The sequence below is a fragment of the Carcharodon carcharias genome, chromosome 10, assembly GCF_017639515.1.
Source record: "Carcharodon carcharias isolate sCarCar2 chromosome 10, sCarCar2.pri, whole genome shotgun sequence".
Taxonomy (NCBI): Eukaryota; Metazoa; Chordata; class Chondrichthyes; order Lamniformes; family Lamnidae; genus Carcharodon; species Carcharodon carcharias.
The window spans coordinates 156824501-156850192 of NC_054476.1; the positions used below are offsets into that span (position 1 = coordinate 156824501).

The 25692-nt window shown below is 42.4% G+C and overlaps 1 protein-coding gene across 2 annotated transcripts in view; it reads right to left on the reverse strand.

The window, feature by feature from the left end:
• The window catches only part of vps53 (VPS53 subunit of GARP complex), a 267763-nt gene that overhangs the window by 15292 nt on the left and 226779 nt on the right, over nucleotides 1–25692 (reverse strand). For both annotated transcript variants that reach the window (XM_041197224.1, XM_041197225.1), the window contains one exon: nucleotides 14564–14701. In XM_041197224.1, coding sequence (XP_041053158.1) covers nucleotides 14564–14701 — 138 coding nt within the window. The remainder of the gene's footprint in view (nucleotides 1–14563; nucleotides 14702–25692) is intronic.

A 25692-nucleotide genomic window follows, 5' to 3' on the forward strand; every position in this document is an offset into this window, starting at 1 on the left:
TTTAAAAGTGGGGTTTGTATTAGTTTTTCTGTGTGTACATTTGTGTGTGGGGCATGTAATTGCATTGAAGACAGTTGGTCTGGAGCTTCTGAAAGCTGTTCCAGTACAGCTACAACACTGGCATCTATCCAACAATGTGGAAAATTGCCCAGATATGTCCTGTACACAAAAACCAGGACAAATCCAACCCCTGGTCAATTACCACCTCATCAGTCTACTCTCGATCACCAGTAAAACGATGGAAGAGGTCATCAAGAGTGTTCTCAAGCGGCACTTGCTTAGCTTTAACCTGCTCACTGAAGCCCAGTTTGGGTTCCACCAGGGCCACTCAGATCCTGACCTCATTACAGCCTTGGTTCAAACATGGACAAAAGAGCTGAACTCCCGAGGTGAGGTGAGAGTTACTGCACTTGACATCAAGGCAGCATTTGACCGAGTGTGGCATCAAGGAAACCTAGCAAAACTGGAGTCAATGGGAATCAGGGGGAAACCTCTTCACTGGCTGGAGTCATACCTAGCACAAAGGAAGATGGTTGTGGTTGTTGGAGGTCAGTCATCTTAGCTCCAGGAGATCACTGCAGGAGTTCCTCAGGGTAGTGTCCTAGGCTCAACCATCTTCAGTTGCTTCATCAATGACCTTCCTTCCATCATAAGGTCAGAAATAGGGATATTCGCTGCTGATTGCACAATGTTCAGCTCCATTTGTGATTCCTCAGGCACACTTAGGAAACACTTCTACACGCAAAGAATCTTAGACGTTTGGAACCTTCTGAAAATAACAATTGATGCTAGATCAATGGTTAATTTTAAATCTGAGATTGATAGATCTTAGTTCAACAAACATATTAAGGGTATGGGAAAAGGTAGATTATAAGGAGTTAGATTGCAGATCAGCCATGATCTCACTGAATATTGCAAGAGGCTCAAGAGACTACTCCTATGTTCCTAAGTATTCAACTGCGGGGACTCATAGTCAAGCTGGTTCCTGTTCTCACCCTGTTGCCACACAAGCACATATTCCAACAGCGGGGGCAATATTTTCCCTTTCCCAATCTAGACCATTTGAACCATCCATTCCATTCTGCTGACTGCAATTATCTAATGCAATACAGATCAGAGAATCAAAAGCTGGGACTCTTTTGGTAGGTTTAGCTGAGTTACATACTCAATTTACCAACAAGGGGACTGAGAGGCACTTTTCTATCTACATCTTGTCCTCTCTTTGTGGACATTTGGATGCAGAGAAGGAAGGGCTGCTAATAAGTTTTTATCCCACTGCAGTGACCTTCAGTACAGACAATTAGTCGGTTTTCCTATGGCAGTTGGTTGATGCAGAGATCAAAGGCAAAGCTAAAGACGCAGACCTGGAATACTGTCAAGTGCAGTGTTGATTTATTTTATTGCATGTCCCTGTTGTGTACACTGTGTAAAAAAAGGTCAGGGTGAAAGTCTGCCAATATAAACAACAGGGGAAATATCCACAGCCACCACTAGCAAAACCAGCCCCTGATCTTTTTCCTGGCTGGATATCTGCAATAGCTTTGTGGTAAAAAGAAAACACCAGTGGTTATTTATTCATATATAAGGACTTAATTCTTCAGTTTGAGGGCAATAAGTATTATTTGCAATGGATTTGCTGCAATCTGAGACAATTGTTCACTTCAATCTGCAGTGGTGGGTGAGAGCTGAGAGACCTTGTTAACATGCAAAACACAGCTGCTTGCAGCAGAACACGTCAAAGGTCAGTTATTCAACACCGATATTCTCCAGTTCTCTTAACATTGAAGACATTATCATTCACTTCGATCATCATTTTCATCTTCACACACTGCGGTTCAAATTCTTCAGCAGCTGAAACAAGCTCAACATAAGGAAATCTTATTTCCAGCTGCACCAGCCAGATAGTACACATTCCAAGTTCAGCTTTCTAATGCTGGCTACCCATTTGTATTCTAATAAATTTTTCTTCTCCTTCCATCGTCACCTGAAAGCACTTGGATAGATGTTGACTTTGTCTGACAGTGTAAAATGGGTGACAGTGAGTCAGCAACCTTATATCCTTCCCAATTTTTACAGCAAGAATGACAGCTTTCATTTATTTATATAGCACTTTTAAAATTGTAGAACATCCCAAGGCTCTTCGCAGGCATGATTATCGAACAAAGGTTTTACCCAGAGCCACAAAATGAGGTATTAAGATGGTGGCTAAAAGCTAAGGAGCATCTTAAAGGAGGACAGAGATGGAGAAGTTCGGGGAGGGAATTCCAAGCCTTCGGGTCCAGGCAGCTAAAGGCACACCTGCCAATGGTGGAACAATTAAAAATCAGTGATGCCTAAAAGACCAGAATTGGAGGAGCCAGAGATCTCAGGTGATGGAGCTGCTGTGAATTTGGGAAGAAAATGAATGTGAAGGTACAGGTTAAGGCAGGACAGGATGGTAGAGAACTCAGAGAATAGAGGGCAAGGTGAGTTGAAATGGTGAATCAAATCACCAAGGATGAGAAGTCCCTTGGGGCAGAGACTGAGGGAGGTCAGAGTGGTGGGTACAGTCGTGAGAAACTTGGGGTGAACTTGGTTGTTGGTAGAGGACAACGATTTTAAAGGAGGTGTGAGAAGTGGAATGAGCTGAGGTACTGCAAAAAGGAAAAGGAGTCAGGGCAGTAGAGGACCAGACCAAAGTGAGATTTTGCAATGAGAGCCACACCACCACTGGTGGGGATTTGGACAGGCAAGTGGTGGAAGGTATTGCCAAGCGAGAGGCTTCTGTAAGGTGTTGGGAAAGGTGTCAACACCTGCCAGTTAAGACCCCATAGAAAAGCAGCACCAAAAATTAGTTCTAGTTATACCCTTATTAATGTAATCATTATCAACTGTTTCGCAGCTTGTAGAGGGTCACTCGTTTACTACGCATGAAATACGAACTGGCTTAGTCATTTTGATGCCTAATGCACCTTAGCATTAAACAAAACGTCAATATATTAATCACAGTGATGTAAAAGCCATGTCTGCAACTGCTATTCTTGGTATCCTGGTAAAAAAAGCACTGACAGAATGTTACATTTGTAGAGAGATAGGCTATCAAAAGGTGTAGGAAACTAGCATTAATGTCTTTTGAAAAATAAAAAATAAGAATATAAAATAATTGCTGCAGGGACAATTGATTGTCAGCATGGTTTTAGCAAGTTGCAACAAAATGTCATTCCTAAAAAAAGACTTGTCAAACATTTTCATCTTGTAGTCATCAGGACACTTCGCAAGAATACTAATATAAGGGGAAAAAACAACAATTTATACTGTATGAGAAGAGTGCTAATTGGTTGGCAAGAAGCATTGCCATGGAGAATACACCAGTGATGGTGACTGACAGTTAACAGCCATGCATAGTTTGAAATTTAAACCAAGCAGCTTGATCCTGATTGGTCAAGACATTGCCCTGAGGAATGAGTTAGCGAATGGCTATCACATTTTATTTAGCTGAAACAGGTGCAATGTGTGTACATGTTCCTTCTGTCTGCAAAGAACAAGTTCTGTACTACCAAACAACAAAATGTCATTCATTTCTCCATAATAAATGTCATTGTCATCATTATCAATAAATGGCTGCATCTCAGGAGCCACTCCTGGCATCTCTTTGCTGAGTCACAGTTCAAGAGGTGCTAAGTCCCTCATTAAAGTGGCCATTCTTAAAGTGTACCTGTAACAGTAAGCATTTGTAGCCTATTTCACCTTGCGTGTATCACAGTTTACCTGTTTCTTGACCTCATTAGGAATTTTCCACAGGAACCACTGTGCAATGACGACTTTTTTTTAATTCAAAGGGTGTGTGACACTGGCAAGACCAGCATTTATTTATTGTTCATCTCTAATCACCCTCCAGAAGGTCGTGGTGAGCTGCTTTCTTAAACCACTACAGTCCATGTAGTGAAGATATTCCCACAGTCCTGTTAGGTAGGAAGTTCCAAATTTTGACCCAATGACAATGAAGGAACGGTGATATATTTCTATATGTTATAATACTTGTCACTAATGAGCCCAAGCCTGAATGTTGTCCAGGTTTTGCTGCAAATGGGCACAGACTGCTTCTGGAGGAGTTGTGAATGGTGCTGAACATTGTGCAATCATCAGTGAACATTCCCACTTTTGACTTTATGATGGAGGGAAGGTAATTGATGAAGCAGCTGAGGATAGCTGGGCCTAGGATACTACCCTGAGGAACTCCTCCAGTGAGATCTAGCAGAAACCCTGACCAATTTCCCCTTTCCTCGCTGAGGCCAGTGCACCACTGTCATTCTAGATGAATTTAGCTAGCTCAGCCTAAACTAGGGGATCATTGAGTCGGTGATGAAACATGTAAAAAAAAAATGGTCATTTCCTACACTTTCTTTTCCCTTTACAAACTAGTGTTAAGTTGTGATTCTTGCACTAAATTTTACACGTTAAACACTACTTTAAACAACATGGAAAAGTATCCCCAAGGTCTCATTATTCCAATGACAATGCATTAAGAGACCCCGACAGGTAGGTTCAATCCTGTTTATCTGTAATAGGTTAAACTTCTTTATGCCCCCATTTTTTTTTCCACATTTATAGTATTAAATTTATCAAAAGAGTATTTGGAGGATGGCAAGCTGATTGCCATAGGAAGCAATAGTAAGTTTAATACCCCAAGAAAGACGATTATCTTCACCTTTAAGCATTAAAATCTGACATTTTTATGCCGTCATTAATGCTACTGTGCACTTTGGATAGGATCTACCAGCCGAAAATTAGTAATTTACAGTAAAAAAAAATGGGAAAAGGGAGTGATAGTTGGATTGTTCATATGGAAATAATTTCTTCAAAATTTACAAAATATGAATTTTCCCTTTGCAGATTCTTAAGATGTGGTATAGTTATACCAAACAGAATTTGGCTGAAGAACCTGCAGCAGCTGCAGTTTGCTATTTATTCTCTCAGAATTTCAACAAAGGTGAAGCCAGTAAGAAAAAAAAAACTTGAATAACTAAATACCATTTATTCTCAAGAGCTCAACTTCAACATTTTTGAAATTCTAAGAATTTCCATGTATTTTTCCTTATGATTTTACAGCACATTTTGTACTTTTCCTTTTTTGGTCTCTCTCCAGCCACCAATTCCTGAGCCAAAGGGTGGGCAACCTCCCTCCTTCCAGATTCTGCCAAAGTAGCTTGTGAGCCACTTGCTGTTCAAGGAAATTCTGGGGCAAGCTGTCCGCCAATTTATTTCCCCCTCCAGATGTAATGGCAGCTCAGTTTCTGCTCACTGCTTCCCCACCTCTTACAGCTCAGCAATGGTCAGGGCATCATGTGAGGATCTGAAGACAAAAACTGAGGGCATGTCCCTACCTGCTCAGTTGAACACTGAAGATCCAATGGGACTATTTTGAGTGCTTCTGGCTAATCTTCTTCCTAGTGTCCAGGCCAATATTGGACTCCTCCTTTAACCATCACCAGAACAAAACTGATTAACTAGTTACTCATCTAACTGCTAGTTGTGAGATCATGTTGTACTCAAAATACTCATTGCCTTTGCCTATATGTAACAGTCACATCAATCCAAGCATATTTTGTCAGAAATGTTTCCGTAACTTGTTGAGCCACGATATAAATGCATTTTGTGCCATTCATTCAGGAGCACACAGGTCACGCAGACTTATATAACACGCTAACTCCGGAAATGAAATGTATTTATGGTACTAAAAATACTTATCTAATGGACCCTCACGGCCAGGTGAACACAGATGGTTAAAGAATTCTGATCAGTTCCTCATCACAGTGATGCTGAACAGGATGCTGGCTACCCTCCAAAAAAAAAGTCTTGACCTTTCATTTTATTTTCTCAGCCACTCCTTTGATGTACATCTGCAGGTCAGAGTGTTTGCATTCCAGTTTATACTTATAGCATTCCATCTGCACTTCGAGCCAATGCCCACAAAGGAGATACAAACATGTTTTGAAATGGTTACTGTGAAGAACTCTGCAACAGTTTAGCTTAAAGCTGATATTACTACAAAGCTTACACTATTTGGCGCTGGGCTTTCCAGCGATTAGCAGTGATTATGTTGCGTTGAGAAAAAACTTTCATTGACACTGCCTGAACACATCTTTAGCACTTCATAACCAACAAATAATTTTTGAAACAGAGTCACTATTGTCAAGAGGACAAACCTGGCAGCCAACTGCACGCAGAAAGGTTCTGTCAACAGCAAATGAGCTGGATTACCTGTCAATCTGCTAATGGTGCTATTAGCTGAAGGTGGAACCAGGGACATCCCCCTAAGGTGATAATGCTCCCCGTGAAACACCTTGAGCATTTTACTACCATAAAAGCGCTATATAAATGCAAGTTTGCTCTTTGAGAGCATTGAGGTCAAGTTTAAGTGAGAAATGTTTTCATGTAAAAGATTAATAGACTATGGCTACGTGACCCTTTCAAAACCAAGTCAAACATTTAAGAGGAAATATAGATAAACCCTTCAAAAGGAAGAAAACATGATAGGATATGGGGAAGCAAAGCAAGAAAATGGGGTTGCATTAGATACCACTGGCACAGACATGATGGCTAACAAGATCTCCTTCTCCGCTGAAATTTGCATGATTCTATGAAAGAGAAAAGCTATGCCAAAGGCTGTATGTAATAATGGATTAAAAAGAGAAAAAAAGATATTCATTTATATAGCAACTTCCACAATCACAGGATGATCCAAAGCGTTTCATAGTTAATAAAGTACTTTTGAAGTGCAGTCACTATGTAGGAAATGCGGTAGCCAATTTACACACAGCAAACTCCCATATATAGCAATGTGATAATGACCAGATAATCTGTTTTAGTGATGTTTATTGAATAAATAAATATTGGGCAGCACACGAGGGATGACTCCTCTGCTCTTCTTTGAAACATTGCCTTGGGCTCTCTTACATCCACCCGAGCAGGCAGATGGAGCCTTAGTTTAATGTCTCATCCAAAAGACAGCACCTTCAACAGTGCATCACTCCCTCAGTATGCGCTACAGTGTCAATGTTGATTTCTGTGTTCAAGCCTGAAGTGGGACTTGAACCTGATCCTTGTGACTGAGAGGCAAGAGTCCTGCCAAGTGAGCCATGGCTGACACTGGATAATATTGATATTTACTTACAATGGCATGGGTTCATTAAGAGTCTGATTGCTCAGATTTGTAAAAGGCAAGTCATGTCTAAAAAAATTATTCAAGTGTGTTGGGAAGAAAGCAGAGTACAAAGACAGAGTAGGTATTATGGATATGGATATTCAAAAGGAGTTTTCTCGGATGCTACATAGGGCAATGGGACTAAATCGATAGCACTTTTAGAGATTTAACATAGATGCAATGGGCCAAATGACCATCTTCATTGCTGTAAAATTCTAAGGACAGTGGGTGAGGTCTGTGTTTCTCTGCATCAGTAAATCTTTCAACTCAGTTTAGAATTATTCCATAATATTCATTCTTTTAGGGTCTTCTTGATTTTTTTCTCTTTCAAAATTTTATTCTGTACCAGGTAGGCCTGCAAAGGTTTCCTTTTGCAACTTCCGGTTCAATAATTATCTAAACATAAGAACATAAGTAGTAGGAACAGAAGTAGACCATTCGGCTCCGTGAGTCTGCTCCGCCATTCAATAAGATTATGGCTGATCTTCTTGTGCTTCGATTTCCACATTCTCATCTACTCCCTAACCTTTGATTCCCTTGCCTGACAAGAATCTATCTACCTCTGCCTTAAAAATATTCAATGACCCCACCTCCACCATCTTCTGAGGCAGAGAGTTCCAAAGTCACACAACCCTCAGAGAAAAAAATTCTCCTCATCTGTGTCCTAAAAGGGCAACCCCTAATTGTAAAACAGTGCCCCTAGTTCTGGACTCACCCACAACAGGAAACATCCTTTTGACGTCCACCTAGTCAAGGCCGTTCAGGATCTTGTATACTTCAATCAAATCACCCTTCACTCTTCCAAACTCCAGTGGAAACAAACCCAGTCTGTCCAACCTTTCCTCATAAGATAACCCATTTATTCCAGGTATCAATTGAGTAAACCTCCTCTGAACCGCCTCCAATACATTTACATCCATCCTTAAATAAGAAGACCAAAACTGCACACAGTATTTGAGGTGTGGACTCTCCAATGTCATGTATGACTAAAGCATAACATCCTTAATTTTATGTTCAATCTCTCCTAATGAAGGATAGCATTCCATTAACCTTCTCAATTACTTGCTGTACCTGCATACTTTTTGTGACTCATATACTAGAACACCTATATCCTTCTGCACCTCAGAATTATGCAGCTGTTCTGCATTTAAGTAATATGATGCTTTTGTGTCCTTCCTGCCAAAGTGAACAACTTCACATTTTCCCACATTAAACTCCATGTGCCAGATCTTTGCCCACTCACTCAACCTATCTATATCCGTCTGCAACTTCCTCTTCACAACATACTTTCCTACCTATCTTTATGTCATCCGCAAATTTAGCTACCATGTCTTCACTCCCCTCATCTAAGTCATTGATGTAAATCGTAAAAAGTTGAGGCCGCAGCACAGACCCCTGTGAGACTCCACTCGTCACATCTGCCAATCCGAAAAAGACCCATTTATGCATACTCTCTGCTTTCTGCCAGCCAGCCAATCTTCTATCCAGGTTAATATGTTACCTCCTTTTATTTTCCGTAACAGCCATTGATGTGGCGCCTTATCAAATGCCTTCTGGAAATCCAAGTACAAAATGTCTACAGACTCCCGTTTAACCACCGCGCATGTTACTCCTTTAAAAAACTCCAATAAATTGGTTGAACATGATTTTCCTTTCAAAACCATGTCAACTCTTCCCAATTGCCTTGAACTCTTTTAAGTGCCCAGCTATAACCTCCTTGGTGATTGATTCTAACAACTTCCCCACGACCGATAATTAGCCTATAGTTTCCTGTTTTCTGCTTCCCTCCCATTTTGAATAAAGGGGTTATATTTGCTGCTTTCCAGTCTGATGGAACCTTTTCAGAATCTAGCAAATTTTAGAAAATTAACACCAGCGCATTGACTATCTAATTAGCCAGTTCTTTTAAGACCCTAGGATGTAGTCCATCGGGACTGGAGACTTGCCAGCCCACAGCTCCATCAATTTGCTCAGTACCATTTCCCTAGTGATTTCAATTTCACCAAGCTCCTCTCTACCTTTCAACTCCCGATTTGCAGCTATTACTATTACAACTATGTTTTTTGTATCCTTTATTGAATTATAATTGAATATGACAAAACTTATTGCATTTCAACCTTAAGGATGACACTTGGTGAATTAGGCAAGTGTCAATAACATCAAATTTGAACATTAGTAAACATCTTATCAGCGTGTGTTGAAGAGTACAAAAAGTAATTTTTTCTAAATTTGTTCATTTGACTTCCAGCTGGCGAATGGTGCCAGAGAATTTAGTATGTTTGCATTTAGTGACTTTTTAGTCAGGAAGTACAGCTGATGTGTAGCAGGATATCCATGTCTTCATCTTTATAAACACTGCAGAAACCTTTCTATATATAAATATATGCTACAAAGGATCTACGTGCTGAGGAAATGGAAGTGAGCAGTAAGAGGAACCATTTTAACCTCAGTGGACATACAAGGATTCAGGATACTACACTTAACAATGGTAAACACACAATTTTGTTATGTGGTTTTTGACTCTGTGGTGGAATAGAATTTATTTAGTACTCCTTCATTACAAACAAAACAACCATATAATATTAAAAGTAATGTTTAACATTGCCATTTTTGAATATTGTCTGAACAATGAATGGCATCTTCAGATAAGGTGATTGCTGAAATAACCTGGGCTTAATGGAATGTATCTCTGTGAATATAGATTCAGATTTATTTCAAAGTTTAATGTTTTTATTTGGGAAGACTTTCAAACAAATTTGGAAACTATATCTTAGGTGGTATTGCATGAAGACAGCAGTCAGTCAGAAATGACTGGAAGTATGGGGTGGTGAGATGACTGAGTGATAGTTGATAACTACATTAGTAGTAAATTATCACGTTTAACATTGAAATTTAGAGCATGAGAAATGTTTCCCTTTTTGATATGAAGGTCAGTAAAAGTTTGTAATTGCTATAATATTGTTCTTTATCTGTTTCAACATTCAACAAATCTGTCCAACCGTTTATCGTCTGAGCTGGAGTTGAATATATAGTACATTCTTCTGGTTGCTGAAGGTGAAGAGAATGTGTGTTACATTATGCATTCCAGCATGGTGCAGTACTTTGATAAAGCTTCTTTATATTCAACCCCTCAGGCTTATTGCATTTATGTAGATAGCACAATGACAGAGGCAAACCCTGGTTCAGACAGACAGACGCAAGATAAAAGCAAAATGATAAAATAAATGATAAAATAAAAGCAGATGCAAGATCTGTTTGTATGACCAAATAGTGACACTGAGCCCAGAGGAATATCTAGCACAAAAATCCAAAACTACTGCATTGGTGAGGATCAATTGTTAGATCAGATGCAATAATGGATGCATACAGATTACTGATGTCAATAAATTAGAATACACATCTTCCTGTACATTAATTAAAAAGTTATGCAGCAAATTTTTAATGATCTGGTTTGATCTACCTGAAAAGGCTGCCTGAAGGGCGGTGTCAAGGCACTTTAATAGTTGTTGCTTGTTTGGTTCAGATCACAGAAAAGCAATATCCATGTAACTTGGGTTTATATTGCAAAAAGTAAATCCTTTATCCTAACAGCAGAATTGCAGGCCATCAAAAATGTAGGTTTACAATGCTACCTTGGAATAAGGGTTCACCAGTGCAAATGTAGGGAGTTGGCACATGGATGTCTCTCTCCCTTGCATCTCAAACTAAACAAGTAACAAAGTGTCTTGTTAGAGTGTGTGTATATTAGGTGGGCTGAATTACACCTGGAGATTGATCATGGATGTGAGAGGAGTTCCATTAGCATATCGAGAAAGTACCAAGATATGATGGTGGTAGTAGGGAAGAACATCCTGGTAAGATATAGACCTAGAAAACATGTTATGGGGTTTTACCAAACAAATATTTTGAGTTAGCTTGACTGAAAGATTTACTGAGGATCTGAGACAGTAGTTAGGGCCTAAGGAACAGCTAGGACAAAACAATGGGATGCTTAATTGAACTGGGACAGTGCAAGATTGAACAAAAAGCTGCATTAACCAAAGTGCCCTAGTGGCTGGGAGCAAGATTGCTTTACTGAACCACAAATAAAACCACAAACGAAGATGCAGCATTTCATTGCACCATAAACTGCTTGGACAGTGTTAACAGAATAAAATAATTATATCATGAAGAGGCAAATCAGTGGTTCTATGAAGGAATTGGACAAAAGAATTGTACCAGAAATGGTGACCTGCCTTTTCCTTTTATAGACACTGATTGACCTGCTGTGCATTTCAAACATGCTTTCTTTGTTTCAAGCTTTTGCCTTCCTTTGTTTTCTTTATTTGTAATTGCACTAATATAACTATCAGTACTCTATTAATGGTAGTGGGTCTAATAGTCTTTGGAAATGGCTGATATTTGGTAAAGCAGATCATCAATTGTTTTCAAATATAAAAGCTATTTGTAATACTTTGTGTCACAAAATAAATCCTTCTGAGCAGCCGTGTGAAATGGATTTTTTGTTTACTCCACTTGAATTTTATTTTCTTGATGAGAAACTCTCGTATTCAATTTTGCAGTGTTTTATTAGAGAAACAAACAGGTGGTTGAAGACAGAAATTTCCGATCTAAGTGTATCTTAAGTTGGAAACCTTTTGGATTTTCTAGTGCTGTTCATCGCCTACTAAACTCAAACTTTAAGAAGGCGACAACTTTAAAAAGCCTCTTTAATCTTTTGTGAGCCTCTTTACACTGTCAGTATTACAACACAGAACGCTGGATTGCTACAAAGTGTTGCCTGAATTTTCCTTGGTATGTTATTTTGGTAAACTTACATTTGGGAATAGTATGGTGAAGCTCTCAGTTATGCTCCACACAAGAAAGCTCTCAAACTCTGTTGTAACCTGAAGGATAATGAATGGCAAGTCCCCATACAAAGGGAAGGAAAACAAGAAGTCTAGCCACCTTTTACCAGTCTGTCATCAAGAAGGACTGGAGCAGGGTTGCTGGGGAGGCAGGGGGAACAGAGGCAAATCTCCAATTCTTCCCCTTACCTAAGAAAGATTGTGTAGGCATGGAAAAAAACATAGGGTGGGAAAAGGGGAGAAAAGTGTTCCTTGATTCAATTTGTCATAAATCAACATTTCACAATCAGTATAAATGGTACAGGATTTTCTCAAACTTCACACATCTTCCTCCACCAACATTCTAATTCACATTCAAAGGAAGATTACAAAAACTTTAACCAGCTTTTCATTTGCATAAATCATAAGCACATCCAAAGTCTCAAACTGACTGTATGGCCATTAATTTGTCACTTCTGTCAGAACATGAGCTCAATTAGTTTTGTTTTCTGTTTAACAACAACAACAGCTTTCACCAGGGAGATCTGTTTGGGAGCCAAAAGATTGCTCTCCGTTGCTACAGCGGAATGCCTAGCACTCAGGCTTTGCCAAGGATTCGAGGTATGCCAAAACTTAGAGCTGAGAGTTGTTAGGAGCTAGGGATAGTTAAGTAAGTTATATGTGTATTTGTGTGTGTAAGGAATAAGGTATATCTTTAAGTTTAATTTATATTTTTCTACTTGTGGGTTAAAAAGGTGAAACCTGGGATCTAGTTTCATTTTTGAGTGGTGATTGCAGGTCTAAGGCTTGTGCACCTGCATTTGTAATGAGATTTTACAACTCTTGAAGGTAGAATAAAAAAAACTGTGCTGTTGCCTAGCCAAAAGGGCCCAGAGAGAGGGACCCACAGAGACAGAGAAAACCAGAAAGGTAATTTTAGCTCTGTTGAAGCCAGGATTCCAGACAGGCTGGATGGGAGAGGGAACTGCAAGGAGCAGGTTCCAAAAACCAAAGAAGAAAGTCCCCAAAACTAGGGTGGAACAGGAAAGATCCCAAGAGGGCAGTTAAGTCAAAGGGCAAGGACAGGAACCTGTAAAATGTCCTGTTAAGTGAAGTTAAGAGTGAGAAGCAGAGAGAGGCTCCAAGCTTAAAGAGAGAAAGCTGCAGGACGCAAAGTTAAAGCCAAATAGGCTTGCAAGAAGCCAGGGGATCCAAAGAGACAGCCAATGGTCTGTAACTCTTTATTATGGGCATGTTCTGTTCTGTTGGCATGGCTGAGTCTGAGAGAGAGTGCGTGGAAGGAAGCTTGAATGCACGTGACGATCCAGGAGAGAGGAACCGAAAGTAGAGTTCGAAACCCTGGAGGTGGACCCTTGTGGAAGGCATCTGAGAGAAAGTGTTGTTTAGGAGAAGATTCCAAAGCAGGTTTTTCAAGAGTGGAGATTGGAAACCCTCGTGTGAAAGACAAAGCATTCAGTGAGACTGGTTGGCTCATGCTGTGACAAGCGTCTGGGGGGAGTTCATGAGAGATTCACAGCATCTGTTTGGGGTGGCATCTGTCACTTGGTTTCAGAGTGTGGTGTGTGTGACCACAGGTCGCCTGTTAGCTTACATGGACTGTGTACCGATTGTGAACATTAGAGTATAAGATAGTTTTTGTAACTTGTGTTATCATTATGAAATCTGTATACATCTGTAAAAGGTATGGTTGTGGGTGAAGGAGTATTGTAATAGAGTTCATCTTTTTTTGTTTAATGTATGTTTTATTAATTTGTTAAAAGTTCATCAGCTGACTCCTGGGACTCTGTGCAGTAGCCGCCCTCCACATTTCTAAACAAAAAATAAAAGTTAGGCTCCATCAAGCTGGGTTCCACCCTGGGACCTGTTTCTCCAGTAGTAGCACCAGCTGGGATCATAACACAGTGTAGATACCTTTGGCCAGCTAAAAACCTGAACAAAATTTTACTTTAAAACCCATTTCTGAACCAATGCTGCAACATGAAGGAAGGTCTAGAACACTTCAGTTGGCACTGCTGATCCATTATTGGAGCAGATCAAGTCGATGAAGAGAACTGTCCTATCTCTGGGGATAAAAGCGAAATACCTATCTCTGGGAATGGTCCAAGCTCTGCAAAATTATGAAATTGCCAGAACAGTGTGCTGAAGGCAACAATTGTTGCTACATTGCTGCAGTCTATACAACTGAAAACATGTATTCTTTCTTGATAATCAGCTGTAGAGTATTACTTGGCAAGTCTTGCACAAAATATATCCCAATCGTTAATAATTCAGTAAGCATATGTCACATATCAACAAAGATTGCACACCACACATAACAGGAGAGTAAATGGGAATGATTTTCCAAGGTAATCTCACTTCCACATTCAAATGGCTGCTCTGATCACGGCGTTGTTACCTGATGAGATAACTTAAAATTACTCCCAGAAATACAGTATTTTAGGCTGAGAGATATTAGCCAACAAATCTAAACATTTGAGGCTTCCCTCATGAGGTTCGCTGCAGCTCACTGGTTCACAGAGTAGAGTTTCCTTACCTTCAGAATCATCTCCGCGCGAGTCATGCCTTTGACGACAATTTTTGTGTAGCTTGCTGGAGCTTTGCGTATAACTTGAGAACCAATGGAAGGAAGATCAAGCAGAACGGTTTTCAGAGAATGAGTGTCTAGCAGAAGCTGTGAAATAAATATGAACACCGTAAATGATGTATTTGCACTTGTGGCTTATTCCATTGAATTGTTTGTTGCAATGTGAAAATCCTTAATCTGTGGTATCAATTTAAAATGAAACAAGGAAAGAAACAAGAATTTTTTTTGGGGTGGGGGTGGGGCAGGCAGGGGAGGTAGGGAAGTAATTGAGAATATCAGGAGTGAATAAGCATTCTATCATTCTGCACAACTCATTAATTCAATCTCTTTGTGCAAAACTGAAAAGCATTTCTACAAGTATTTTACGATAGACAATGCACAGTTTGAAAGTTCTCACCCCCATTAATACATTGAGCTCGTAGCCTCATTCCTGAATAACCAAGAGCACCCTCTAGTTCTCTGCATAAGGCAACTATTCATTATTTACACCGCCAATCTAGATATCTCAAGAGAGTAGACTGGCAAAACAGAACCAGTTTGTGTTGTGAACTTGGATCTACTTGGCTGGACTAAAGCCAATAGTATCAATTGTCAATGAAAGCTCCTTTGGTCTGTTAACATGAAAGGCAACGTTTAAGCTTTTTTTGTGTGTAGAAATCAAAGCCAAATTAAATCACAATAAGCTTACAGTAGAGGCAGGGGGGGGGGGTCACATTTTCATATATATAACCTCATTCAGTGATTCGCCTAGATAATGTTTAAAGGAAAATCTGGTGGGCTGAATCACATGCCCCATATGGAACCCACTGGACTGCCTTTCTATTGGGTTACATAGAACGTACAGCACAGGAACAGGTCATTTGGCTTGACTGGTTTTTGCTGATGTTTACACTCCACATAATCTTCCTCCCACACTACTTTCTCTAATGTCTATCAGCACATCCTTCTATTTATTCCTCCCTCATGTACTTATTTAGCTTTCCCTTAGAGGCATCTATCGTTTCAATTATTCCTTGTGGTAGCAAGTTCTGCATTCTAACCACTCGCTGGGTAAATTCTTCATAAGATTTATAGGTGACTACCATATAGTTATGGCTCTAGTTTGGAATTCCTCATAAGTGGAAACATCATCGCTACTCCACCCTATCTAACTCCTTCATAATTTTATAGACCTCTAATCAGGTCGGAATGGAAGGAACATCAGGAAGGTTTTAATACCAGGTGCTGAAATCACCCTGCCTAATTTTCCTTCCCACATTTTGCCCAAGTAATTTTTTTTCTCTTCCTTCATGGGATTTGGGTGTCACTGGCAAGGCCGGCTTTTGTTGCGCATCCCTAATCGAGCCCTTGAACTGAGCGGCTTGCTAGGACATTGCCGAGGGCAGTTAAGAGTCAATCACATTGCTGTGGGTCTGGAGTCACACGTAAGCTAGACCAGGTAGCTTTATATTCCAGATTTATTAACTGAATTCAAATTCCATCAGCTGCTGTGGTGGGATTTGAACCCATGCCCCCACGGCATTCCTGGATCTCTAGTCCAGCGACATTACCACTCCGCCACCGCCTTCCTACTTAGTGGGATAGAGTTTTGTCTTTAATGTTGGGCACTAACGGCTCAGCTTGGTGTCTTTTTAATTGCAACATCATCAAACCACACTTATTGTGGATCCACTTAGTGGATTGTACACGGACAGCATGGGTGTTTACAGGTAGAGTTGCTCAAGGAGTCCTGCTGGCCACTGTTGCAACTCCTTTATGCCTAAATGTGTAACTTGAGCATAATAGGTGACAGGCTGTCTGCATGTCTCAAATGTCAAAGCCATTTCTACACTAAGGACGGAATCTTCCGGTCCCATCGGCAGTGGGAAGCTTGGCAGGTGGGGACATGAGGCCAAAATTCAGTTTCCTGGTGTCAGGATGAACTTTAGGAATTCTGTTCTGGGAATTTAAAGGCGAGTTGAGCTTCCCGATGAACAAGGTCGGGAAGCACATTTGCATACATTGATATGTCATGCACACTCAGTAAAAGGGCAACTTTGCCAGAATTAAGATCCCCCTCCAAATTAAGTTCCCAGCCAGTCAGAAACTAAAAAGTTCATTTTTACGATTTTATACAAGTGGCATGCACCTGGCAAGCTTAACTTCTTCCACAACTTTGAGCTGAGTAGACACTGCTTTGATCTTCTTGGGGACCGCTCACAACTTGACTCATACTGGGTGCCAGCAGGACAAGCTGCGTAAATGCTGGACATGGGAGCTAGTCCTAGGGTGGAAGGGTGAAGGGGAGGGTAGGGTGGAAGGATAGAGTAGGGATTGAACATGGGAAGCAGGTGAAGGAGGGGGAGAGAAGGGTGGAGCGGAGGCTAAACAGGGGAAGCAGGCTAAGGGGAGAAGGGGGTTAGGTGGAAGGGTGGAGCAGAGGCTAAACAGGGGAGGCTGGTTAAGGGGGAAAGGGTGGGAGGCAATCCAGAGCAGGGAGGGAGGTAGTGAGGGAATGTGAACGTGCAGGGATGCAGGATGGAGGGAAGGGCCTTGCCTGTTGGGTCTGGGGGGGTCCTGTAGTGGGTAGGGGAGGGGGCTTCTCAGGCAAGGATGTGGTTCCCTGGAGGGTTGGTGCAGTCGATGGCCGGGTCTTGGAGCTGAACTGAGGGTACCTGGCAGCAGAAGGAACAGTCAAGGTGAGACTGGGGAAAATGGGATGCAGTAGGGTGGCAGGTCCAGGGTATTCAAGTAGCTGAAGGTTTCACTGGGGCAGGGAGATGGGGAGTCATGGGAGCAGGTGAACCAGGTGACTCAGACAATGGGATGGGTCAGGGTGGACATGGGGACGCTAAGGGGTGCTGGCTCAGATGGGAGAGAAGGCATGTGGAGGTGGATAGTAATAGGTGCAAGGGTAAAGTGGGGGGGGGAGTTCAAAGGTGACAGAGGGGAGAGGAATGGTTATATTGGCTGGGTCAAGGGTGATGGGGGATAAGTAAGTGGGTGGCAGGGAGGGTAGAATGTTGTGGAGTGAGTCTCAAAGGTAACACGCACCATTTTTTGATTCTCAACCATGCAACTGATGTAAAACTGTGATACCTCGAAGTGGGAGGAAGGTCTATTCGGGCGGGTGGGTGGAGTTCAAGGTTAGCACAATTGGCCAACTAAAGGGACACCCTAATAATCATGAGGCAACTGGATGACAACCATGCTGAGTTCTGTTCACCTCTCTATGGTGAAGCCCACACAGCAGCAGGTTTTCTCTCTGACTCATTCGTCTCAAAACATCGAGATTCCAGCAATGTCTGCAGCTGCCGTTCATTCTCTGTGATTTGCCTTTTTTTAAAATATTTGTTCATAGGGTGTGGTGTTGCTGGCTAGGCCAGCATCTATTGCCCATCCCTAGTTGCCCTTGAGAAGGTGGTGGTGAGCTGCCTTCTTGAACCACTGCTGTCCATGTGCTGTAGGTACACCTACAGTGCTGTTAGAGAGGGAGTTCCAGGATTTTGATCCAGCGACAGTAAACGGCAATATATTTCCAAGTGAGGATGTTGAGTGACTTGGAGGGGTAGTTCCAGGTGGTGGTGTTTCCATCTATCTGCTGCCCTTGTCCTTCTAGATGGTAGTGGTTGTGGGTTTGGAAGGTGCTGTCTAAGGAGGCTTGGTGAGTTGCTGCAGTGCATCTTGTAGATGGTACATACTGCTGTTATCTGTGCGTCGGTGGTAGAGGGAGTGAATGTTTGTAGATGTGGTGTCAATCCAGTGGGCTTCTTTGTCCTGGATGGTGTCAAGTTTCTTGAGTGTTGTGGGAGCTGCACTCTTCCAGGGAAGTGGAGGGTATTCCATCACACTCCTGACTTGTGCCTTGTGAATGGTGGACAGGCTTTGGGGAGTCAGGACGTGAGTTACTCGCTGCAGGACTCCTGGCCTCTGACCTACTTTTGTAGCCACAGTATTTATATGGCTAGTCCAGTTCAGTTTTTGGTCAATGGTAACCCCAAGGATGTTGATCTGCTGCTGTCAGGGGCAGCAATGAAGGGAGGTGGATACCTCCAAGGAGCACAGCTCCAAACCTCCATTCTCCTGGGTGAATGGACATGGATGACAAGAGCTCATGTTTTTAGTCTTTCTATGCTGCCAAGGCAATGATCTCTCTACAGATTCCTAAAGGTAGTGGATGAACAGTGTCAGAAGGAGGGTTCCCACATAGGGCCCTCATCACCTTGGTTAAAGAGCAATGTCTCCATGCACAGTCATGTATAAATGGGAGGACACCCATCTCTGATCCTCCGGGATGTCCTTCATCTGGAAGGAGTGGGGTGGGGATGCCATGTTCGGTGGAAGCCAGGCACAGGGCTTAGCACTCTGCTTAGTAGCTCTGAGATGGAGGCCAACCTGTAAAAAATATGCTCACTACATTTATTACTTCAATATGTTCACCATCCACTGAGGCCTACATGATGCAGGCATCTGGATTTGGAGATGGAGGGCCCATTAGAGGCTGTCACACAGCCTGACAGAAAGAGGCAATGAGACCTCAAGAAGGTCAAGATCTTGGCAAATAGGGTTGACTGCAACAGCGAATATTGGCCAGTCAATGGGTGTAATGCAGGTAGTGCAGCTATCGACAGATGAGCAAAAGGCAATGCCGGAGGCGCCTTAGAATATCCTGGAATGCGGTTGCCTCATCTGTCAGCTTCACCATGACAACCTGCAGCTGGAAGGACTTGGTGGGAATCCCACCTCGATGGCATTGAAAGTCACTGCTGCCTTCAGCTTCCTTGCCACTGGTTCCTTCCAGGGCTCCACTGGGGACCTGTGCAGCATCTCCCTGACAGTGACAAAGAAATGCATATGGGAGGTGATAGTGCACTGTCCTGAACAGGGCATCTAATTTGTCCAATTCTACCTGGATTCCGAAAGCTAGGCTCTAAGAGCGATGGGATTTGCAGCAATCTCAGGTTTCCTGCAAGTGCAAGGTGCTTTGACTGCATATTTGTGGCCTTGACAACTCCCTGGCAACAGCCAGTCACATTCATCAATCGAAAAGGTTTCCACTCTTTGAACATGCAGCTCATGTGATCACAGAAGGCAAATCCTGCATGTTTGTGCTCAGTTCCCAGGGAGTTCTCACAAAGCCTATATTCTGATCCATTCCCAGGTACCAGAGGTGCCTCGGCCATTGAGGGCTGGCTCCCTGGGGACAAGAGATACTCCTAGAAGACCTGGCTGATGATGCCAGTTTGCAGTCCGCAGTGTGCTGCTGAGGAGAGCTACAATGCCACACATGCCTCCACCAGGTCCATGACTGAGCAGACATTAGGCCTCCTAAAGGTGAGGTTCAGATGTTTGGACTGTTCAGGCAGGGCTCTCCAAAACGCCACAGAATGTGTCCCAGGTCATTTTTGTCTGCTGCACCCTGCACAACCCAGCACTACCAGGTTCCAGGCAGAGTAAGCTGCCAACACATTTCCTTAACTTTTTGGTTTTCTATCCTCTGCTGGCTGGAAGACCCCAGCTCCTTTCATGTACCTTGATTTATGATAGCTGAATTAAATTGCACTGGTTACCGTCAGCCCTGCTGGTAGTTTGATCCTTTGCATGTGCCAACTGTGCTATTGTAGAGCCCTGCTGCTAAATGTGTGCATTTGAACCTGCATAGCATTTTGTTCTCCCCCAACCTCAGGCACCTGTAAGTATTGAGCCTTTTCCCATTCCCTTGCAAACTCCATGTGCAAGGCAACTTGGAAGCAATATCAAATCTAACCTCAGCAGGGATGCACTCGTGACACCCTCACACCTTGCAGAGAGCTCTTTCAGGCAGAACCAGAGACATTGGTCCACAGGAAGGAGCAGCATGAGAACATCATTTGGCCCCTTGAGATCGCTCCTCCATGCAAATTGATCAGGGAAGATCGTGTTCCTGCCCTCCCAGATCGCCACTTGCTCATAGTAAACCCATATCCCTTCACAACTTTATCATGCCAAGAAGCTTTGAAGTTACTTTGTAGTCCACTCACAGAGTGCCTCACCTGCCCAATGGCTTGCTGACTTGTAACCACTCTGGACTCTCCAATCGCAGAGACTCCTGCAAGTCTCGGTCTTAGATGGCCTTAGCATTAGTGCGAGACAGTGATCCATCATTGTGGACACCCTAGCCAAGGTAAACGTCTTTCCTGAATGGACCACGCAGAGCTCTATTAGAGCTGCTGATGCTTCACATGGATAGCCACACAGTCCTCGGCACAGTCCAGCACACAGGTCCATTCTACTCTCTCTTACCTCATGGACTAAGACTTCAATGATGTCCGATGCACCACAGCTTGTCTGGATGGCCTGAAGGAGAGAAGGGGATGCTGGAGTGAGATCGAGCTGCCCCACACCTTTCGCATTGACACTGTTGGAGGCCAACTATGGCGTCAGTGATGGAGTTCATCCCGCGCAGGAGTATAGGACTGATGTTCTGGACCAAGGTCTTTATGGCGGCCGCCATAGTATTACCTGAGACTGAAGGCGGATGAACTCCTCCATCGTGCCTTGCAATCTGAGAAGTGCAGCGGACATCCCTTCCTGATGTTCCCGAGCTTGCCTTTGTAGCTCCTGAGGTATGACCAAATCCAGAGGCTCCTCATGACTCGGACTCAGCAGACTTCTGGCCTCCAGCAGTCCTCTGAGTGTCGGAAACCTGGGATGTCCCTGCTGCCGCCTGCTGTGGATCAGACAGTGCAATGTACTCACCAGATTGTGACCCCAAGGCTACTCTAGAACTAGGTCCCACCAAGATGTGTGTCTGCTTGCGCTGGTGGAGGGTGTGGGTGAGCGCTGTGACGGGTCTTCAATGAGGGTTTCATCAAATTCTTCTTCCGAGGTATCTTCAGGGGCTTGAGCTGAGGACCTGGGTCATGGGCCCCCTCGGCTGCTTCCCAGACATGCCTACGAAAGCAACGAGAGATGACAGGTGCATAGCAGGGGACTGTGGAACAGGGGAACTCACTCACAGCATGGGTGTCTGATGGATGATGGATGTTGCACTGCTGGGTCTTCACTTGGTTGAGCACCGCTGACCCCACTGTCAGCATAGGAATGGTCCAGATCCTTGCCAGCCAGCTGGATAACTGTTTTCAAAAGTCCGTGAGGACCTTGATATCAGGCATTCCTCTACCAGTCTGCGACCTCTCCCTTTTGTTGTGTGCCAACTTTCCTGCATGAATACAGATGGAGAGACTGTAAGCAAGGCATCTGCCAGGCTGGGTGAGAAGGATGGCTGGTATCTGTGGGTGCTGAGTGGTGCCATGGACAGTTAGGAGGACAGGATTCGCCAGGCAGATGATGGTGAGTGTGAGAGAGTGAATTGTGATGTCCCTTGAGCTGGCATTGAGGGCGCTGTGAATGTGTAATAAGTTTGTGAGTGTGAGTGTTGAGACTGATGAGAAGAGTGACTTACCCTGGTGTAGGAGATCATTCATCCTCTTTGAGCAAAAGGTGGCTGTCTTCTTCTGACCACCAACTCCCATGCAGGCCTTGCTTGCTGGTTTTTGCCCAGAGCAGGGGTACAGGGCTTCACGGCAGGCCTCCACTGCGTCCAGTAGGTGCCCGAGGGAGGCATTGCAAAATTTAGGGGCAGCATGTTTCCTCCCTCTGGCATCAATAACTTTGCAGCAGCTCCTGATGCTTTACAAAGTGCTGGCTCTATGCAGGGGCGCCATTTAAATTTGACACCCAGATGACTAAAGGCCTAGTTGACGGTGTGGCGAACGAATCAGAGGCTGCCCTGCCAGCGATCTGGAGTGTTTTCCCAGAATGCATTATTAATGAGGCGGGACTCAATGAGAATGGGACAATACATTGCAGCCAGCACTTCACTTTGTGCAAATCTGGGACGATTCTACCCCAACTCTTATTCCACAGTGAAGATTTTACAGACTGTAGAAAGGTCTGGAATGGGTAAAGGCCATCTGACCCATCATATCTGTTTTTGTCACAGACTTTGCACTATTTTTCCCTATGATGGGTTTTATTCAAGGCAATCCATTTCTAAAAGGAGATAACGAACTAGAAGGAAACTTCTGAGAAAATGAAGATTTGTCAAATTTCTCCATAATACTTATGATCAAGAGGAACATGAGGATGTTAATCTAACCATGCAAAAAAGTCTTCAAATCTCATCAGTTTCATTCCACAAATAACTCCCTGTAGCAACCAAACCATCATCTTACAACCGGAATTCTGTCATGACTGTGCATATTTATCCACATAACTTTCCAAGCATTCTTCAAATAAGTTATTTGGACTCATGTTTAAATGGAGTTTATGGAGTTGAGACCTCACCCAGATTAGCCATGATTTTATTGAACGGTGGAGCAGACTTGAAGGGCTGAATGGCCTACTCCTGCTCCTAAGTCCTATGTTCCTATAATTAATCAGAATCATATTGACTGTTTTTGATGGGTAACATTTTATGCAATTTTTAAAATTGAGTTTCAGTCTCATTTGAAGTTTGTCACTTTTTAGTCCCAGATCCTCTAATTCTACAGCTTCATTGCAGATAAGTAACCTGGTTAAAATATTGGTCGACATGAATAATGTAAAGAGCTGGATCATTTCACTTCACAATTCTCTTTACTCTAATAAAAAAAATAGTGCAGGTTTCTGTGTTTCTTGGCTTGGCTTAAAGACAAGGTCCCAGAATCATCAAACTTTGTTGAAGCTCTCAATACATTAAGATCCTATTATTTATTTTGGCTAAAAACTGGCTGAAGAGCAATCTGAGACGTTTGTGGTCATGAAAGGCACTATATAAATGCAAGTTTTTCTGTTTAGAATGTCCCAAATGCCACAGCACTTTAAATCTTGATCCACCAAAGAGTTACACAAGGTTAAAATAATCTGCAACATGACACACTACAGTTGCACAGACACCAAAGAACCCCTTAGATTAGATGAAAGAGGACTGATTCCAGATGAGTCTTATCTGCAATAGGCTGTTCAGTCAATAGGGGGAGCTGTTGTGTCCACATGTCATCACAAAATAAACATCTATTTTGTGCTTAAAGTGACATCACTTTGTTCATGTGGACATTGTAATCCGTACTCTAATAGCTTAACCTAGCAACACAAATCTCGTTTATATTTATCTATGATTCAATTGGGGAGCTAGCTTCTTGGCTCTGACCATTTGATTGCATAACAATAAGTTCAAATGGCCAAATTTCTCCCAGACTAACTTGTGTTCAGTTATTAAAAATGGCAGACCCTGTAACAACAGCAACATTCTATTATTTCACATTGCCATGTCACTCTTTCTAGAAACTGTACTGGGAAATCAATATTTTAATATGCTGTAAACAGAAATGTCTCAACCAGAGACAAAACATTAGATGGTAATCTCCCTTAAGCCTAGGGTGACCTTCACTGTCAGAACATGGTGTAGGTCGGTGATAAACAACCTTTATGCAATGCCCTGGGAAAGTAAACTAATTCAGATTGGGTGGCAGTCTGCTTTTTAAACTTTTTTTTTAATACAAGGTTTAACATAATTGGTGCAGACCTCAGCATCCATCTGGGCAGTAAATTAAGCATGGCCCAGGGAAGAAGAGGGAAAAGCAAAATTCACAGACTTGTGTCAACAGCAAAAGGAATGCTGGTAAGCACTGTTCAGTCTACTGAGACTGGTCATGAGGATGAAAAATTGTGGAGCTGGTGCATTCCTGTTCAGGTCAACTGGTATTAGCTGGCCAAGAAGTTGACACCAAATAAATGTGACACCGACAGATAGTTCGCCTGCCAGACAATATTTGCCTCAGGCTTGCTAAGTGTACTTGACATTTCACAGGTTCAGTATGCAAAAACTCTATTTCTGTGGTTATGACATTCTAAATCGAAGTAAAAGCACGAAATATGATTCAGAATACCTTTCCTGTACTAATTGACAGTAATCTTTTGTAAATAATTTGCTGAGACATAACTGAATTCCAGTACTTTACAGCACAGTCTAGTTATGTGTAGATTCTTTTCAAATCCTAATTTTTTGCCATTAAATCAATATAAAATATTTTGCCTAAATGCGTACTAGTTTAAAGTGCATCCCATTTAAGGGCATTGATCTTCACAGTGTTAAATGGGTCATTTACCTTACAATGTGAAGTTAGGAGTTAGTCGCTGCAGATGTGCCCTACTTGTGGTATCAATAAGCCTGAGTGGTAGTATCCACTAAGATCAATTATGATTCCTTTGGGACTATTGCTGCTGGACCCGTTACCCCTCAGCCTGTTTTAAACATAGGTCATTTTATACACGAGTGTATAGATCCAACAAAAGTTACTGGTGGCAAAATTCAATAATAGTAACACTAAAAGAAGAAAAGGTGGGATCCCAATGCGACATTAACCCACGTCAATGTTTCTGATGCAGGCAGCATGTCAACTACATGCTACCTGTGAATTAACAGATTGCAGCCAGAGATAACCATGCTGTTGGATGCATGCCTCAGAAAGAGACCCAAAATTGAGAGAGATGAGCACCAGATAAAGCTAGACTGCACCTCTTAAAGGGTTCATGCATTGTGGTTGGAGCAGGTGCTGGAAGTCCTTCTGCACCTGATTCTGAGCTGGAAAGGTAGAAGAATGGCACATCCTGGTCCAGACCCCCAAATTTTTGGTACGATCCAGTTGGGGACCAATAACTTTTGTTTAAAGTAGACAAAGTTTGAGATTCAAGACACTTGTGCACTTGTGAAGAGATTGAAGCCACAAGATTCTACAGGTTTTAAACAAACAAAAATAAACTTTACTACACAAGGTCAGAAGAATAAAGCAATTTACAACATTTATCTTATACTCTAACATTCAAGGTTAATATGAGGTACATGTGAATTAACAGACAAACTCTAGTTGGACACACCACACTGCACCATAAATGGCAGATGTGACCAAGATTCCACGGATTTCTCAATAACGACCCCCCCGCCAGACATCAGTAAACGCTGCGAGTCAACCAATTTCATTCAAACACTGTTGCTCTCACAAGGGATTCCAGTCTTCATTTTCAAAGATCTCGCCTTGCCATTCTCTCCAAAAAGTCACTCCAACTCAGACAGCCTC